The sequence below is a fragment of the Callionymus lyra genome, chromosome 2 (assembly GCF_982586985.1).
Source record: "Callionymus lyra chromosome 2, fCalLyr1.hap1.1, whole genome shotgun sequence".
NCBI lineage: Eukaryota > Metazoa > Chordata > Actinopteri > Syngnathiformes > Callionymidae > Callionymus > Callionymus lyra.
The window spans coordinates 6,973,342-6,992,117 of NC_141819.1; the positions used below are offsets into that span (position 1 = coordinate 6,973,342).

At 41.6% G+C, this 18,776-nt stretch overlaps 1 protein-coding gene across 1 annotated transcript in view; it reads right to left on the minus strand.

Moving 5' to 3' along the window:
- The window catches only part of grin3bb (glutamate receptor, ionotropic, N-methyl-D-aspartate 3Bb), a 94,485-nt gene that overhangs the window by 9,000 nt on the left and 66,709 nt on the right, over positions 1 to 18,776 (minus strand). The window contains exons 2-3 of the mRNA XM_087783342.1: positions 1,591 to 2,198; positions 139 to 1,225 (exon numbers count right to left, since the gene is read on the minus strand). Of these exons, the coding sequence (XP_087639468.1) occupies positions 139 to 1,225; positions 1,591 to 2,198 (1,695 nt within the window). The remainder of the gene's footprint in view (positions 1 to 138; positions 1,226 to 1,590; positions 2,199 to 18,776) is intronic.

Below are 18,776 nucleotides of genomic sequence, written 5' to 3' on the forward strand. Positions count from 1 at the left end.
ACCATGGAAATGTATTATATTTTTTTTCTCTAAAGTTTCTTGTTTTTAGATATTTGGTGGTAAACTGAAAGATAAATGTCAACAATGAAGTAACGACCTTGGTGAAGGTGATAACCCCCAAGAAAAGATCAGACTGACCTTGGCATCATGAATTCCAGAGACCTCCTCAAAGGTCTTCTCTCCCACCATGACAGCGGCCAGGTTGGCAGTGTAGCTGGACAAAACCAGCAGACAGAAGATCGCCCAGAGGTTCATCAGGAATCGACCCGTCCAGCATTTGGGTGTTTTGGAGGAAACCGTGCGTCCGAACAGGATAGCGTAGCATAAGTTCAGCGCAGAGGAGTACGAGAACACGCGCACACGGTTCCGACCGTGAGGCGTCATGCCAAAAGGGCTCTTCCATTCATACAGAGTCAGAAACAGAGCAGTGATGTGCAGCGCCAGGAAGATTCCCACCCACATCGACCAGTGCAAAGGCCACATGAAGGCGCCGATGGGTGCTGCGGTGTCTTTGCTGCGAACCAGTATTCCAAGACTGGTGGAAAAGAAAGGAGAGGTGAAGTCGATGACCCGACTGCGAGCCGAGTTGATGCTGAAGGAGGTGACGGCCATGTCGGCGAGGCCGAGGAGAAGATCCCCTACCAGCCCGGTCCAGCGTCCCGCTTTCCACGCGCCATACTTTCCGTCTCCGACGATGTAGAGATCGAACTCAAAGCCCAGGTCCTCGGCCAGCTTTTCCAGCAGGTCAATACAGTAGCCGTAGCAACACTTGTTGTACTCCGATGGTAACAGGCTGCCATTCCCGTTCGCCACTTCATGAAAGTATCGCTCCAGAAGTTCAGAGTTGTTTGTTCCAGCGTCCATACAGAACTGACCCGCCGGGCAGATGCCCTCGTCATCCGCGTCCCGTGTAAAGACAAATGGGTGTTCTACCAGAGTCACCACCCTCACACGGCTACCAGCCACAGGCATTCCGGCCCTCCAGCGGCCCTTGTTCTTCTGTTCCTCTGTTCTTTGCCGAGTTCGTGGGCCTTGCCAGACCCCCTCGTCCTCCACCTGGAGGTGACCGTTCTCCCAACTGCCCACCGTCACCCAGGTGGGCTGACCCAGAGCATCGCGTCTTAGGCTCCAGATGTGAAAGCGCTGGGGGGTAAGGACAAGGGATTGGTTCTGGAGCACTTGGACAACCCCCGTCCGACCTGAGAAAGACATGTTTGACAGGAACCTGCAAGAAAGGAGACACTATAAGAGACTGGCTTGAAATATATCATAAAATTATGCATCAACTTTCTTTCTTTCTTAAAGTTGTGTGCTGGTTGCCCACATGAGTCTAGGGTACCGAGACTTCCTGCAGTAGTTGATGAGGTCTCTTATATCCTATGTTGGAACAGATATCAGCTGTTGCGAGAGCACTCCAAAAGACCTCTGTTTTTAACACATTTTACCTATTTTAAATAATATATTGTGGTTTAATATTCTTGTCTGGCTACGCAGTGGGAGATTCCTCTAAATTAGTCAACGATACAAAGGAATTCAAGATAAATTCTAGATTAAAGGGATTTTAAACCAAACTGTGTGATCATTAGTTACCTGGACAGGTACTGTCCTGAGGAGGGCACCTGTTTGTTGGGTTTGTCGTAGCAGTTGACCATGTTCTGGATCAGAGCCAGGTCCGGCCGCAACACCGATGCTGAGGCAACAGCTCTGGAAATCAGCTGCAGAGCGTCTCTAATGTAAAAGTCCAGCGGCTTCCGCTCCACTTGTCCATAGGCTAGTAGTCCAAGAGGCAGCCCAATGGCATGCAGGGCATCCGGGCTGAGCGGCTGACCCAGAACCCAATGCATCATGGGCAATGTAAGCCCCAAGTCCTGAGCGCTGCGCAGCACAGCGGCAGCGCACTGGGGGTCGGCACCAAACAGCAACACCGATGACGGCGGAGGGCGGCTCCGCCGGAAATGCTGAGAGAGGAACTCGTGTATCTGGGTGTCGTCGTGGGAGGACTGGGTCAGGTTGAGGAGGGCGCTCAGCTGCCAGGTGACACCAGCTTCCAGCAGCTGCAAGAGACCCCGGGCTTCCTCCCAGCCCTGACACAGCACCGCCGTCCCCTCCCTCCAGCCGGACCGCCGGAGCACGGTCAGCAGCAGCTCAGAAAGGCCGGACTCAGGCACCCCCGTCGCCATCTGCAGGTGGAATCGGTTCTGCACACAGAAGCCAAAACGAGAAGTTTTCATTGTAATTAATGCATGAATTCAGTTGTTTTAATCTTTTATAATTTTCACAGGAAGATCTGCCAACACAAACAATTCATGAATGTGAAATATTCCCTTTTAAGTCGACATATGTAAATCCCTAATCCAGTCTTATTGGAATGCAGCCGCGGTTGCTTCGCGGCATCGACATGTCAATCAGTTTTCTTTCCTTTCAGCCGCCTGCAAGTTCAGTCTCTCGCCACAGGGGGCGCTGGCTGTTTAATTTACAATGACGACAATTGGCAATTCTGTCAAGCTGTAATGAAAACACACGTTAAAGTGAAAGACAACCCGAGGACAATCCAAACTACAAGTGGACTCATTCTCATTCCAAAGACGGAATCTTCGAATCCCCGAACAAACTGCAGCAGTTCGCTCTGATGGAGGGATTAAAGATGAATGACGAGTATCGATTTCATCATTTGACTCAGTGGACGAGAAACACAGAGAAACACTGCGGCGGGAAGATCGTGGTTCGACGAACATCCGTCTGATATTTACCGCAAATATCCTGTGAGTTGAAAGATTCACAAGTCTGAGAAAAAAACAATTACCAGAAGATCTGATCATCCAGATTACGTTCAATCTTGCTCACGTCATTTATCACTGAATGGATTGATGAGACTTCCTGTTGAGAACAGTCATGTTTGAGAGGGAAAAGACTGTTTGTATTTAATAAACAACCAGGATATAAGATTTCACTTCAAGTTTGACGATGATAAACTTGGTCAGAGCGAACGTTTTGGCTCCTTATTTGAATCATGTCTCTGACTCATTCCCTGCATGTCTCAAAAGTCAAAGGTTCTCATTAGAGATACCATTAGTCTCGGCTCGTTCCAGTTGATTTTAGACGTAATGTTCCTCAAAGATTTTTGCTTTCACAGACTTGAACGGAAAGTGAATCCAACTAATTATCCATGAAATGTTGTCGTCATTTACCAGGTTTGAATTTATCAACAGAAGAAATCCTATCGTAGAGGCAATGATGAGTTCAAAACTACTGGATATACTATAGATATATGACATTATTTTGTTCAAATACTCAGAGCGAGAGGAACATAGACGACGACAGACGACGACAGCGAAGACGCAACAACGCCACCAAAAACATGGTCCTGATCGTAACATAAATAATTGCTCTTGCTCGTATAAAAGGTGATTTTTAAGACCCAGCGGAAGCTTCACGGTCCCTCCGTCCAAACCATTTACAAAAGGAGTCGGCAATTCATTTATCATTTATATTCATGTTATATGGTGTCATCATCATAAGACTTCAACGCAAACAACACGCGTAAGTAGTGAAAATAAACCTTGATATATGATGGTAAAAACAAGGAACAAAATAGAAAGTAGGATATCAACAAGTATTAGATAAAAATGAGCATTTCTTCTCATGTCGAGGCTTCAACACAAGAGGGTCGTAACAGTCGAGCAGTATATGAAGGTATTTGGATGTTTTTAAGTGTCTTTTTGGACAAAGATGAAGACAACTGAGCTCCAGTCGCTACATTAAAATGAACAAACTTTTTTGTCTATAACTCTAATAAGAACAGATTACTCTTAAAATAATCAACATTAGTCAAGTTTTTCACACATGCTGATCACTTGCTGTCAGTTTCTTTACTGTCTGTTGGTTCTTTAAAAAAGGAAGTTGTTTGTGTTTATTTACATCTAAAGAAGTAAGTAATTGTTTGTAAAGATCTTCCAGACCAGGGTCACAGAGCGCTTTAACAATCAAAAACAATACACAGTTAAAATATATACTTTAAAGGTCAAGACAACATAGAGACAAACACAAGAGTCTCAGAAAATCATGGAAAAGCACAAATAAAAGTGTCTTAAGATGTTTCTTGAAGGAGTCAGTAGATCATCAAACACAGATGTTTCTTGAAGGAGTCAGTAGATCATCAAACACAGATGTTTCTTGAAGGAGTCAGTAGATCATCAAACACAGATGTTTCTTGAAGGAGTCAGTAGATCATCAAACACAGATGTTTCTTGAAGGAGTCAGTAGATCATCAAACACAGATGTTTCTTGAAGGAGTCAGTAGATCATCAAACACAGATGTTTCTTGAAGGAGTCAGTAGATCATCAAACACAGATGTTTCTTGAAGGAGTCAGTAGATCATCAAACACAGATGTTTCTTGAAGGAGTCAGTAGATCATCAAACACAGATGTTTCTTGAAGGAGTCAGTAGATCATCAAACACAGATGTTTCTTGAAGGAGTCAGTAGATCATCAAACACAGATGTTTCTTGAAGGAGTCAGTTGATCATCAAACACAGATGTTTCTTGAAGGAGTCAGTAGATCATCAAACACAGATGTTTCTTGAAGGAGTCAGTAGATCATCAAACACAGATGTTTCTTGAAGGAGTCAGTAGATCATCAAACACAGAGATGGTTCCAAAGCTTAGGAGCAACAGTCTGGAAGGATTTCTCTCCTCTGGTCCTGAAGTTCAGGAACCATCAGTAGATTCTGATCCACAGACCTCAGAGCCCGAGCTGGGGTGTAAGTCTGGATCAGATCACTGATGGAAGGTCTGACCATGAATAGATCTGAAAGTAAGAACCAGAATTTTAAAGTTGATCCTGAAAGAAACTGGCAGCCAGTGAAGAGTTTTAAGGATCGGAGAAATGTGAGTTCTTCTACTAGAGCGGCTCAGAATTCTCTCTGCAGAGTTTTTTATGAACTGCAGGCGAGACAGATCCATCTTGTTTAGACACCAAAATAAACGGTTACAATAGTCCAGACGAGAAGACACAACACATGGATTATTAGATCCAGATCATGTGGTGACATCACCTTAGTTAAGCCTTTTCTGCAGTGATCGTCCTCTGTTTCCTCCTGGTCCATAAAAAAGCAGCGACTGCTGCGACTTTAAAAAAAAACTTTGGAGAAAACACCAAAGTACATTCAGGTCACTTCTGATACGATCAGCCGAGCGCTCAGTGTTTTCGGGGGGGGGGGGGGGGGGGGGTTCGCTCAGGTGAAGGCTCGGGGGTCACTGGCCCGTCCGACTCATTGATCCGAAGGCATCGACTTCCCGCTCGTCCCCGTCACCATTAATCTCCCCAGGCGGCGCCGGGTAAACAAGAGCCGTCCAAGCGAACTCATTAGGAGATCAAACGCTCCCAGGGTTGACGCGTTACATCGTTTTCCGAGGGAGATTTAGCCGAAGCTAACCTGCTGCATGACAGCGACACATCAACGCGCTCCGATGATTTATTGCCGCTCCTCCGAGTCTTCGCTGCCCTTAAAACACTCTTTCAGACGTGAAGAAAAACTCTTCGGCGACACATTAAAGTTTGTCTTTGCAGAACCGAACCACCATGATGAGGTAGTGAAACCGAGGTCGGACGGCGAGAGAAACACGTGTGACCACGTGAAGCCGAGGATTCATTATTAAACACCAGTTTTCTGCAGGAAGAAGCGGGAAATGTTTCCTCGGGATAATTAGTGAAGCGGCTGACGGTTGAAAAAGTAAATATGCTGCTGCGGCTTTTATCATCTTTATAACGTCAGCTCCGTAGAAGACCCCCCCGATGCATTGTGGGAGATACAAAGAGATAACTAACCTGATGTTTCTGCTGGAACGAAGGTAACTTTTTTTTTGTTTCTTGCTGGTTTTTAAAAAAAGTAGTTCTCTCGGAGGAGGTGCACATCGTGGACTTAGATGCAGATGCAGCAATATTTTCACTCCTCATTAGTAAGAACAACGATCTTTACAGGAAGAAATGTGGATTTATTTCATTTTTATCCGAGTAATATTCCTGCTAATCTGTGATTTTGCTCACGCAGGCTCAGGTGTCGAAGCTACAAATCAAAGTTCTCTTAAACTGTGGCGGTAAATCTGTCGGATAAATATCTAGAGCGCCTGTTTTCTTCTTGGTCATATATCAGTGATGTCTGTGGAACATCTAGTTATGGATGGACTTTCTTTCAGATATATATATATATATATATATATATATATATATATATATATATATATATATATTGTTTTTATTACTGAGTGATATCATCAATACATACGGTTATGGATCTTGTTAAATACATGTTGAATCATATTTTTCTCGACTGAAATACAATTTAAATTTAATTAGGTTAAAATGTATGAAGATAATACTGAGAACAACACAGGAGTTCCAGAAAATCAAGGAAAAGCCTGAACAAATAAAAACGTCTTAAGATGTTTCTTAAAGGAGTCAGTAGATCCATCAAGCGCAAAGACAGAGAAGATCGTTCCAAAGCTTAGGAGCAACAGCATGAAAAGATTTCTCTCCTCTGGTCCTGAAGCGTGTTCAGGAACCATCAGTAGATTCTGATCCACAGACCTCAGAGCCCGAGCTGGGGTGTAAGTCTGGATCAGATCACTGATGGAAGGTCTGAACATGAATAGATCTGAAAGTAAGAATTTTAAAGTTGATCCTGAAAGAAACTGGCAGCCAGTGAAGAGTTTTAAGGATCGGAGAAATGTGAGTTCTTCTACTAGAGCGGCTCAGAATTCTGGCTGCAGAGTTCTGAATCAACTGCAGGCGAGACAGATCCTTCTTGTTAAGACATGAAAACAAACTGTTACAATAGTCCAGACGAGAAGAAACAAACGCATGGTCCAACAAGCTCCAGATCATGTTCCGACAACATTTTCCTAAGTTTAGAGACTTTTCTCAGTTGAAGGAAACAGTTTCTGGTCAGTTTTCTTCAGTGTTGAACAAGAGACATGTCTTTATCAAATACAACACCCAGGTTTCTCAGGCTCAGTTTGACAGACTGACCTAAGTCACCCAAGTACTGAGTCAACCCTGGAACCTTATCATCAGGAGCAATCACCAGTGTTTCAGTTTTGTCCACATGCTGCAAAGTGTTTTCACTCATTGTTTGATTTCTAGCAAACAATTGACTAAGTTCAGCCTTTGGGGCTCAGTTGGATCAAAAGAGCAGTAGAGCTGGATGTCATCAGCAAAAATGTGATAAGAAACATCTGGAAATCTCTGAATGATTTTACCGAGGGGAATCAAGTACAAAAATTCTGTCTTTGCGTGTCCTGCGACAGACTGGCGTCCTGTCCAGGGTGTCCCCTGCCTCTCGCCCAATGAAACTGGGACAGACTCCAGTCTCCCTGCGACCCCGGTAAGGGATGAAGTGGTAGAAAATGAATGAATGAATGAATGGAAAGATAACTCTTTTTGGTGTGTAGATGTTGTACCATCATGGTACTAGCATTAGTAACTATCCCAATGGATGATCCATCGATGATCTACTAACTTAGAGTCACTAATAAATATCTGTATCGTAGTGTTGGTAACACTTTAGAACGAGGAACACAATAACTATGAATAAGATATATATTTATATGTGAATTAACAGAAAGATTAGCCTCTTATGAACCAGTATAAAGTCAGATAATATGGATTTCACTCTGATTATTATGAATTATTATTTTAATGAGGATGTTGTTAATACTTGTAGATAAGATAATAAAACATGTTTTGACATTATAACTCCTGAAAATCTGAAAATCAAGTATGAATATGATGCAACTTTAGAAAAACATAATTACAATTACAAATACCTACTATTGAGTTATTAAGAGGCTAATACTACTTTAATAATATTGAATTATAAGTTAATCTTTTATTACTTCTTTATTTTCTGTTAATACTCAGAAATTAAGGTGTGAACTCTTCAATATTATCCTGATAATAAGGATAGATTATAGTCACAATGAACACAGCGTGAGTTATTATAGTTCATAAGTGGCTCTTTTTATACATGAGAATAATGTGGTTTTCTCTGTACAAGAATAAAAGCGTCATCTTGAGGTGAGGCTGCAGAAACAACCTGCAATATCTGTTGAGGTTACTATAGTAAGGTAAGTAGGTATTGTTTAAGTATTTAAGTTGTTGTTTGTTCCTTGCAAATGTTTTGACCTCAGTGTTTTCTTTATGTTTTACTGTTGTTTCCTGTTTTATTATTTCTGTTTTTGGACATTTTGTAAGATATAGGACTATTTGTTGTTCACGTGGTTGTGGACTCTTGTTATGTCATGTTTTCAGCCTATAACTATATTATTAAATAACATTACAATAGTGGATCGTATGAAATATTCTGTCCGGGGTGAGTTCATTAGGTGCTTTTGTTCGTGAGTGAGGGAAGGATACGTACTGTAAGTAAGTAAGTAAGTAATTTTTATTTATAGAGGGCTTTTCCAGACCAGGGTCACAAAGTGCTTAAACATTCAAAACAATATTCAATAAAGTGTAAACTTTAAAGATCAAGATAAAACTGAGAAAACAACAGGAGTTCCAGAAAATCAAGGAAAAGCCTGAACAAATAAAAATGTCTTGAGATGTTTCTTGAAGGAGTCAGTAGATCATCAAACACAGATGTTTCTTGAAGGAGTCAGTAGATCATAAAACACAGATGTTTCTTGAAGGAGTCAGTAGATCATCAAACACAGATGTTTCTTGAAGGAGTCAGTAGATCATCAAACACAGATGTTTCTTGAAGGAGTCAGTAGATCATCAAACATAGATGTTTCTTGAAGGAGTCAGTAGATCATCAAACACAGATGTTTCTTGAAGGAGTCAGTAGATCATCAAACACAGATGTTTCTTGAAGGAGTCAGTAGATCATCAAACACAGATGTTTCTTGAAGGAGTCAGTAGATCATCAAACACAGATGTTTCTTGAAGGAGTCAGTAGATCATCAAACACAGAGATGTTTGTTGAAGGAGTCAGTAGATCATCAAACACACAGATGTTTCTTGAAGAAGTCAGTAGATCTTCAAACACAGAGATGTTTCTTGAAGGAGTCAGTAGATCATCAAACACAGAAGTTTCTTGAAGGAGTCAGTAGATCATCAAACACAGATGTTTCTTGAAGGAGTCAGTAGATCATCAAACACAGATGTTTCTTGAAGGAGTCAGTAGATCATCAAACACAGATGTTTCTTGAAGGAGTCAGTAGATCATCAAACACAGAGATGGTTCCAAAGCTTAGGAGCAACAGTCTGGAAGGATTTCTCTCCTCTGGTCCTGAACCCTGTGCGTGGAACCATCAGTAGATTCTGATCCACAGACCTCACAAGATCTGGGGAGTCACCGAAAAAACAAGATCGTGGATCGATCGTGGCTTAAAGGATTTGTCCAGGAAGTACTCGGGAGAAATCGGAGCAGAAGCTCGGTCATCTAGAAGAGACTCAATGTAGTAACGCTGCTGCTTCAGATTGAAAGGATGGTGTTGAGGTGAGCCAGGAAGACTTCTGGAACCTCTGGACCGAGACCTCAGGGGAGACCCAGTCCACATCAATTAAATGATTAGACCTCAGAAGTCAAGATGGTTTCTAGGGACTACTGAGAATTGATGGATGAGACTCTTAATAAATAACCGGTTTTTAAATACTTTTTGACATTTTGAAAACATCTCAAAATGTTGTTTTGACCTTTAAGAACAACTTAAGCTTCTTTGGAGATTGAAAAAAAACATATAAGTATTTATGTATTTTAGGAAACGACCATTTGTCCAAAACTCTAGGAAACCAGACTTGAGACATCAACTGTCCGACACACGATCTTAACACAACTTTTTTCAACTTCTCAGCAGTTGTTCCGAGACGCACAAACCTCACACAAGATCACACGATCCATGCGAGCTGGATCCCCTGCGAGCAGATCTGAGAGAACTGCAACACCTTCAGGAGGCTCAACATGCTTCGTACCATCACCGCTGACCCGCACACATGCTGGCTTCTCACTTCCTGCACCCGGAGGCTCCTGGTCTCGTGGTTTTTGATCATCCAACATCAAAGCAACCCAAGGTTTCTCGGAGGGAAAAAACGCTCGTGAAACGCAACGCGATCCATTTGAGAGAAACGATTTCCGATAATCAAGCGAGAAAATCCCCGAGCGTAGAAGTCCGCGATCCTTCAGGAGGATTACGACGCAGGAGCTAAATAATGGAATCCTGCTGATGGATCTTCCTTCGGGTCGGAGTTTGTATTCGACTCAGGAAGGATCCGCCACGACTGGAGCAGACGATTCAATTTGACAACATCTGCGACTCGTACGCGCGGCTTCTCTGCCAATCATAAAAGTTATTAACATGAATGATATAAGAATATGTTGACACCGTTAGTAACAAATTGTTGGTTCAATGACACAGAAGAAGCTAAATACTCACGTTTACAACCTGTTTATTCCGTGCTTTAGAGCATAAATATAAAAGTTACAGCAGTGATTGTTAAAGTTCAACAGATTGATTGATGTGTTGATTTAAAGGGATGTGTGACTCTATTGTATCATCAGTGTGTGTGTGTTGTTGTGATGTGTGACTCTATTGTATCATAAGTGTGTGTGTGTTGTTGTGATGTGTGACTCTATTGTATCATCAGTGTGTGTGTGTTGTTGTGATGTGTGACTCTATTGTATCATAAGTGTGTGTGTGTTGTTGTGATGTGTGACTCTATTGTATCATCAGTGTGTGTGTGTTGTTGTGATGTGTGACTCTATTGTATCATCAGTGTGTGTGTGTTGTTGTGATGTGTGACTCTATTGTATCATAAGTGTGTGTGTGTTGTTGTGATGTGTGACTCTATTGTATCATCAGTGTGTGTGTGTTGTTGTGATGTGTGACTCTATTGTATCATAAGTGTGTGTGTGTTGTTGTGATGTGTGACTCTATTGTATCATCAGTGTGTGTGTGTTGTTGTGATGTGTGACTCTATTGTATCATCAGTGTGTGTGTGTTGTTGTGATGTGTGACTCTATTGTATCATAAGTGTGTGTGTGTTGTTGTGATGTGTGACTCTATTGTATCATCAGTGTGTGTGTGTTGTTGTGATGTGTGACTCTATTGTATCATAAGTGTGTGTGTGTTGTTGTGATGTGTGACTCTATTGTATCATCAGTGTGTGTGTGTTGTTGTGATGTGTGACTCTATTGTATCATCAGTGTGTGTGTGTTGTTGTGATGTGTGACTCTATTGTATCATCAGTGTGTGTGTGTTGTTGTGATGTGTGACTCTATTGTATCATCAGTGTGTGTGTGTTGTTGTGATGTGTGACTCTATTGTATCATCAGTGTGTGTGTGTTGTTGTGATGTGTGACTCTATTGTATCATCAGTGTGTGTGTGTGTTGTTGTGATGTGTGACTCTATTGTATCATCAGTGTGTGTGTGTTGTTGTGATGTGTGACTCTATTGTATCATCAGTGTGTGTGTGTTGTTGTGATGTGTGACTCTATTGTATCATCAGTGTGTGTGTGTTGTTGTGATGTGTGACTCTATTGTATCATCAGTGTGTGTGTGTTGTTGTGATGTGTGACTCTATTGTATCATCAGTGTGTGTTTGTACAAAACTCTCTTTTCATTGAAATATTGACATTAGAAAATGATCTTAAGCTCCGCCCACTGAATACACTTTGTGGAGATTAAATCTTGTTGACCATAACCACACCCACTCTGCTGTGATTGGTCAAACATGTAGGTTTGTCATCAATGTGCGTCGTCAATCCAGGAAGTCTCCCCACCAAGGGACTTGTTGTATAAACAAAGCGGGCTTGATTACAGCTGGCTGGAGGAGTGAAGCCATTATTACGTCATAATGGACTCTCGTAACCTCTTGTTCGCCAAGATTTCAGAGCAACTTTATAAAGTAAACAGTGTAAAACATGGTCATGATGAGGAACTTACTGCGTCTTGGAGAGAAGAACATTTACTACATGTCAGGACGGTTGGAGTTCCACATCAGATGCTCTTTAAAGAGCAGGATGTGGTGACTCTGCTGGATCAGGCTTTTTTCCCTGCACTATAATCAAATGTCATTATAAATCCACTACAGTAAGCGAGTGAAGCGCTTGTCATCCTTGTGACGGTGGAAGACACGAAAGGTGTGTTTACTGCTTCTAAAGGTATTGACAGTGGACATAAAGCCAAATAAATTAAGACATTTTTAGTAATTTCTTTAGGCAAAAATGTTCTGAATGAGCACCGTTAGCATCATATTAGCAGGTGCGACAAATGTCTTCAATTCACATTTTATCATTTTGATAAAACTAAAAATGTATTTTTTTCCTTTTTTTTTGTTAGGTTAGATTGTTTACTTATTTGGGTTCTGGTACATTTTCCAATCATTTTAATCTGATATCATTAGTTTATTTATTAAAACACGTCAGTATGAAATGGTTCAAATCAATGAAAAAAAAAGTTTATAGTTAAATAAGTATTTAAATGTTTTGGTTCAGACCAGGTCATCAAAACTGTGACACATTATGTCAACAATTTACCAAAAACAAGTCTTATATAAAAAAGTCTCGTATTAAAACCCTCTCTATTCCATTTTCATTATTATCTTATCGCTGAAAAACTTTATCTACAAAAGCAAACTGTGATTTTCCTTTTCCTACTTTTATCGACCGATAATAATCTCAGCTACTCAGGGCTGTCCTGAGATATGCTTTTTTCACTAGTAGGAAAATAAGCAAAGGCTCCTTTTTTCGTCTGGCTCTTCCCACCAGTGGCCGCCACAGGAAGTCTTCCTCCTCCACATTAACATATCCTGCACACCTTCTCTTGTCACGCCTGTCACCGCGAAGAAACCGATCCTTCCCAGACAACATCCTCCCCCAGAACACCAGCACGGCGTCTCAACAAACCATGATTCCGCTTCATTTTTCGGGCTCGTGTGACAAGAATCACAAACAAACCTGGGATTCTTAACTTCTTGGTGTCGGCTGTAGTTTATCAAGAGATGGGTTGGGTCCCAAAATCCTTCACTTCTGCACTTACACTTAGTATTTTGAGTGCACAAGTGAAACCTGATGAGCAGTGTGTGAAAACTGTACAACACAACAACATTATTATCAAAAAGAATAAGCAAAAACTCTCCCGTCTGCCTCCGACTCATAAACAAGGTAATAAGTAATAAGAGGAAGTGTCTGAGGGAGGAACGAGGGACGCATGAAAAGCACAACTTTTCTATTTTTTCCTCCTGAATTTGATCATCAAAGACATAGAAACTCATCATGTATCAAATAAACTTAATGAGTTATTAAAGTACAAACCAGGGGTGTGTCCCAAATTGCACACTTGTGCACTTACAATTACAATTTTGAGTACACAAGTGAGACCTGATGAGTAGTGTTTGAAAATGTAGTGCACAATGAGCACTCAAACGGCCAGAAAATTGAGTGTGTATCGATGAACACTTTCCACCCTCAACGTCCTCCATCTTAGTGACGTAGATGAAGCTAAACTGAAGCTAAACTGAAGCTAAACTGAAGCTAAACTGAAGCTAAACTGAAGCTAAACTGAAGCTAAACTGAAGCTAAACTGAAGCTAAACTGAAGCTACGTCTTCGGAGCAGATACCGACGTAAATGTCTCGAGAAAACACTCATTTTACCACAAAAACAACACAACAACAGTAATAACACAATGAAACACAACTTAATAACTTGTTTCAATTGTATAAAAGTGTTGTCAAGTGTCAGTGATAGTGTTTCAACGACTGGTTGATCAGAGTTAAAAAGTAGTAGAAGAAGAAGCTGTCGAGTCATTTCCTGTTAGTGTGTAGCAGCAGAGTTTGATCTGAGACAGTACTACACCGTTGAAATATGCACCCTGGTCAAGTACATGCACTATCCTAATGTGTACTGTAAACCAGTGCACTCGGAGAAGTGCGCGATTTTGGACATAGCCAATGCTAATGCTAACATGATTAGCATAGCAGTCGCTGACCTTTAAAGTATATACTTTATTCAATATTGTTTTGATTGTTTAAGCGCTTTGTGACCCTGGTCTGGAAAAGCGCTATATAAATACAAATTACTTACTTACATTAAAATGAAAAAACATTTTTGTCTATAACGCTAAAAAGAACAGATTACTCTGAAGATAATCCCAACCCTGAGTCGACATGAGTCTGATCTGCTTCATGACCATCGACTCCCAGAATCCTCTGCTGTGCTGAGTCACGGGTGAGTCAGTCAAAAGTAAGTTCGTAACTCGCTTCAGAACCTGTCGCTCTGCATCGCTGGATGTTCGACTGAAATCTGTGCTGCGCTCGTTTCCTCGACTTTTTGAACTTTTCTTTTGTCATATTTTATTCAGTTTATTTGATTTCCGTCCGTACAGAGTGTCTTTGATCCAGATGCTGCTTCATTGATAGGTTCCTCACCCCTGTGACCCGTCACTCAATAGTGATGAGCTGAGGGTCGAGAACTCTCTCCTCGTCTGTCCAGGAATCATGTTGACGCTGGAAGTTTGGCAGGTTTTTTTGTGTGAACTTTGAAGGACAGAAGGTAGTTTGTGATGCACACACACTTGATGGAAGTAAATAATAAAACGTTTACGACTCCTGGATTTTGACGAGTAATGAGCCTGAGTTTGGTGTGAGATTTACTGACTTCAGTCAAACTTTAAGTTCAACTAAAGTGTAGATTTAAGTGTGTGTTGTTGTGATGTGTGACTCTATTGTATCATCAGTGTGTGTGTGTTGTTGTGATGTGTGACTCTATTGTATCTTCAGTGTGTGTGTGTTGTTGTGATGTGTGACTCTATTGTATCATCAGTGTGTGTGTGTTGTTGTGATGTGTGACTCTATTGTATCTTCAGTGTGTGTGTGTTGTTGTGATGTGTGACTCTATTGTATCATCAGTGTGTGTGTGTTGTTGTGATGTGTAACTCTATTGTATCATCAGTGTGTGTGTGTTGTTGTGATGTGTGACTCTATTGTATCATCAGTGTGTGTGTGTTGTTGTGATGTGTGACTCTATTGTATCATCAGTGTGTGTGTGTTGTTGTGATGTGTGACTCTATTGTATCATCAGTGTGTGTGTGTTGTTGTGATGTGTGACTCTATTGTATTATCAGTGTGTGTGTGTTGTTGTGATGTGTGACTCTATTGTATTATCAGTGTATCAAAAGTGTTGTCAAGTGTCAGTGATAGTGTTTCAACGACTAGTGTTAAAAAGTAGTCGCACTACATTTCACATACTAAGAATTTTGAGACGCACTTTTGCATCTCACTATGTTTTATGTTTAAGTTTAATTATTATGTTTTAGTACACAAGAATGCGATTTAAGACACAGCTCAAGAAAGCATTAGTTAGCATTAGCTTCAAATATAACGCAATTGCTGTGTCTCAAATACTGGTTTACAGTACACTGTTAGACAGTGCACTTACTTGTGCAGTACTTAAATGTCAACAGTGTAGTACTTTCTCAAATCCAACTCTGCTGCTACACACTAACAGGAAATGACTCGACAGCTTCTTCTTCTACTACTTTTTAACACTGATCAACCAGTCGTTGAAACACTATCACTGACACTTGACACCACTTTTATACAATTGAAACAAGTTATTAAGTTGTGTTTCATTGTGTTATTACTGTTGTTGTGTTGGTTTTGTGGTAAAATGAGTGTTTTCTCGAGACATTTACGTCAGTATCTGCTCCGAAGACGTGTCGTCAGTGACGTAGCTTCAGTTTAGCTTCAGTTTAGCTTCAGTTTAGCTTCAGTTTAGCTTCAGTTTAGCTTCAGTTTAGCTTCAGTTTAGCTTCATCTACGTCACTAAGATGGAGGACGTTGAGGGTGGAAAGTGTTCATCGATACACACTCAATTTTCTGGCCATTTGAGTGCTCATTGTGCACTACATTTTCGCACACTACTCATCAGGTCTAACTTGTGTACTCAAAATTTTAATTGTAAGTGCACAAGTGTGCAATTTGGGACACACCCCTGGTTTGTACTTTAATAACTCAATCAAGTTTATTTGATACATGATGAGTTTCTATGTCTTTGATGATCAAATTCAGGAGGAAAAAATAGAAAAGTTGTGCTTTTCATGCGTCCCTCGTTCCTCCCTCAGACACTTCCTCTTATTACTTATTACCTTGTTTATGAGTCGGAGGCAGGCGGGAGAGTTCAGGAACAACAAGTCAATCACAGAACCGAAGCCAGAGCTGCTCCTCATCTCACGAGCCAGATGCGGATCTCGCCGGAGCCGGATCCGTCCAGTGACCCCGTGACCCCGACAGCTGTGCCCGAGAGCGACGCGCGGGACTGGGCTAATAGAATCGGAGCCGGCGAGGAGTTGCACACATGAGCTGTTTTATAATGAGTTTTTATTTAGGGATATTCCGAGAGCAGCAGGTTGGTCCAGGTCCGGTCGCCCCGGCAGAAGTGTCCACGGATACATTTTCCGGGGATTAATATTCATCAATTTAAATTGAAACTGGTTCCACTTGAGGAAATGTTCAACCTCGTGCAGAGGATATATTGACAATATATATTCATTCCAGGCCTGCTACACAACACAAGGAAGTCTTGGATTAGAAACAAATACTCACGAATGCCACTTATTCCAGCGCCAGGATGTGTGTGTGTGTGTGTGTGTGTGTGTGTGTGTGTGTGTGTGTGTCTGTGATGATGAACCACACAAAGAGTGTGTTGAGGAATGAAATGTCGTCGCATCTCAAAACATGTGACATTAAGTTATATATATATATATATATATATATACAGGGTTTTATGTGAGTTTATTTGATTGTCTTTGCATTCTCTAAAAGTGTGTCTTCGAGTGTGTTATCTGTGTGACTGTGTGGGTTTATGCCAGTGTTTGTGTTCTTTTTTTTTTGCGTCAGATGTGTTTCGGTGGGATTTGATAATAAGTATTTTTTTCCATTGTTTTGTCATCTTGAGTTAATTTGTGTTGTTAAGGATAAACGCTACACACTAGTGTAAACACAGTTTTAAAGTCACTATTATACTTACACAAACTCTTACACAATAATTGTAAGTAAGTAAGTAAGTAATTTGTATTTGTATAGCGCTTTTCCAGACCAGGGTCACAAAGCGCTTAAACAATCAAAACAATATTCAATAATTGTGTAACTATTTTAGTGAGAACATTGTTAGTTTTTTTGTTTAATGTCGGGTTTAATTTTGACCATAATCTTACTATAACCACGCCCACTCTGCTGTGATTGGTCAAGCATGGAGGTTTGTCACCGCACATCATTAATCATTGAAGTCGTCACCTCCGAGGGACTCGTTGTGTTTGTACAAAACTCTCTTTTCATTGAAATATTGACATTGGAAAATGATCTTAAGCTCCGCCCACTGAAAACACTTTCTGGAGATGAAATCTTGTTGACCATAACCACGCCCACTCTGCTGTGATTGGTCAAACATGGAGGTTTGTCATCAATGTGCGTCGTCAATCCAGGAAGTCTCCCCCTCCAAGGGACTCGTTGTGTAAACAAAGCGGGGCGAGATTAGAGCTGGCTGGAGGAGGAGTGAAGCCATTCATAATCATAGTCATAATAGACTCTCGTAACCTCTCGTTCGCCCAGATTTCAGAGCAACTTTATAAAGTAATGAGTGTAAAACATGGTCATGATGAAGAACTTACTGCATCTTGGAGAAGAAGAACATTTACTACATGATGGTACCGACGTCTCCTCACACATGACATTTATTCGACAGGGAGAATGTCGGCAGAAAAACCCTCAAACCACTTGACGTGGACGTCGGGTCAGAGCGCTCGGCAACAGAACATCTTGAACGCTCTGGTGATCTCCGACACTAGAGGTTCCATCAGTCTCCGGCTCGTGTTCCGACACTCAAAGGTTGAGCAGGTGATCACGGAGCTGCTCTCGTTTCACCCCCGCAGCCTTTTATTTCTCCTCCCCAAATTAATTATCGACCAGGATTCAAGCTGTTTGTTCTGCTCCGAGCCGTGACGCCCCCACCCCCCCCCCCCCACGGAACCATGAGAGAACCACGCCACAAAAACCTGGACCGGGACCGTTCGAAGACGACCCTTCCAGCGGGGGGAACGTCTGGGCTCGGAGCTCCGGGCGGCGCCGTCTCCCAAACATCCCAGGGTCACGTGATGCTTTCCTTTCAGCCGTGTTTATCAGTCGGACTCAGGCCCGGACTCGAAGGAGAACATGCAGCAGAAGCTGACAATACGGCGGCGGCGCCAGAGGCAGAATCAACATCCGGAGAGTCCGAGTCGCACGCTCGGCCGCGTCTGGTTCCGAGGCTCGCCGGGCGATTCCGACGCCGCTGAAGAATTCTGTTGAATAACGTTTTAAAAAAAATCCAAGTCTCTCTTAGATGGTCATGAATATTGACTTGCTTTTCTCTCCCAGATGCTTCTACGGCTGCTCACGTCTATCGCAGAGTAACTATGAAGTGAAACAACAACATGATGCTGTAACTTTCACAGTGACGACAAAAGTTACACACAAATCAGGACTTTTATACTTTAACTAGATCTATATCTGTGTGTGAAATCAAAAACCTAACACTATAGATGCTTAACATCTGTTTGAAGTTCAACTAATGTGTGTATTTGAGTGTGTGTTGTTGCGACGTTGGACTCTATTGTGTGTGTGTGTTTGTACAAAACTCTCTTTTCATTAACATTAGAAAATGATCTTAAGCTCCGCCCACTGAAAACACTTTGTTGTTCTGTAGATCTTGTCGACCATAACCACACCCACTCTGCTGTG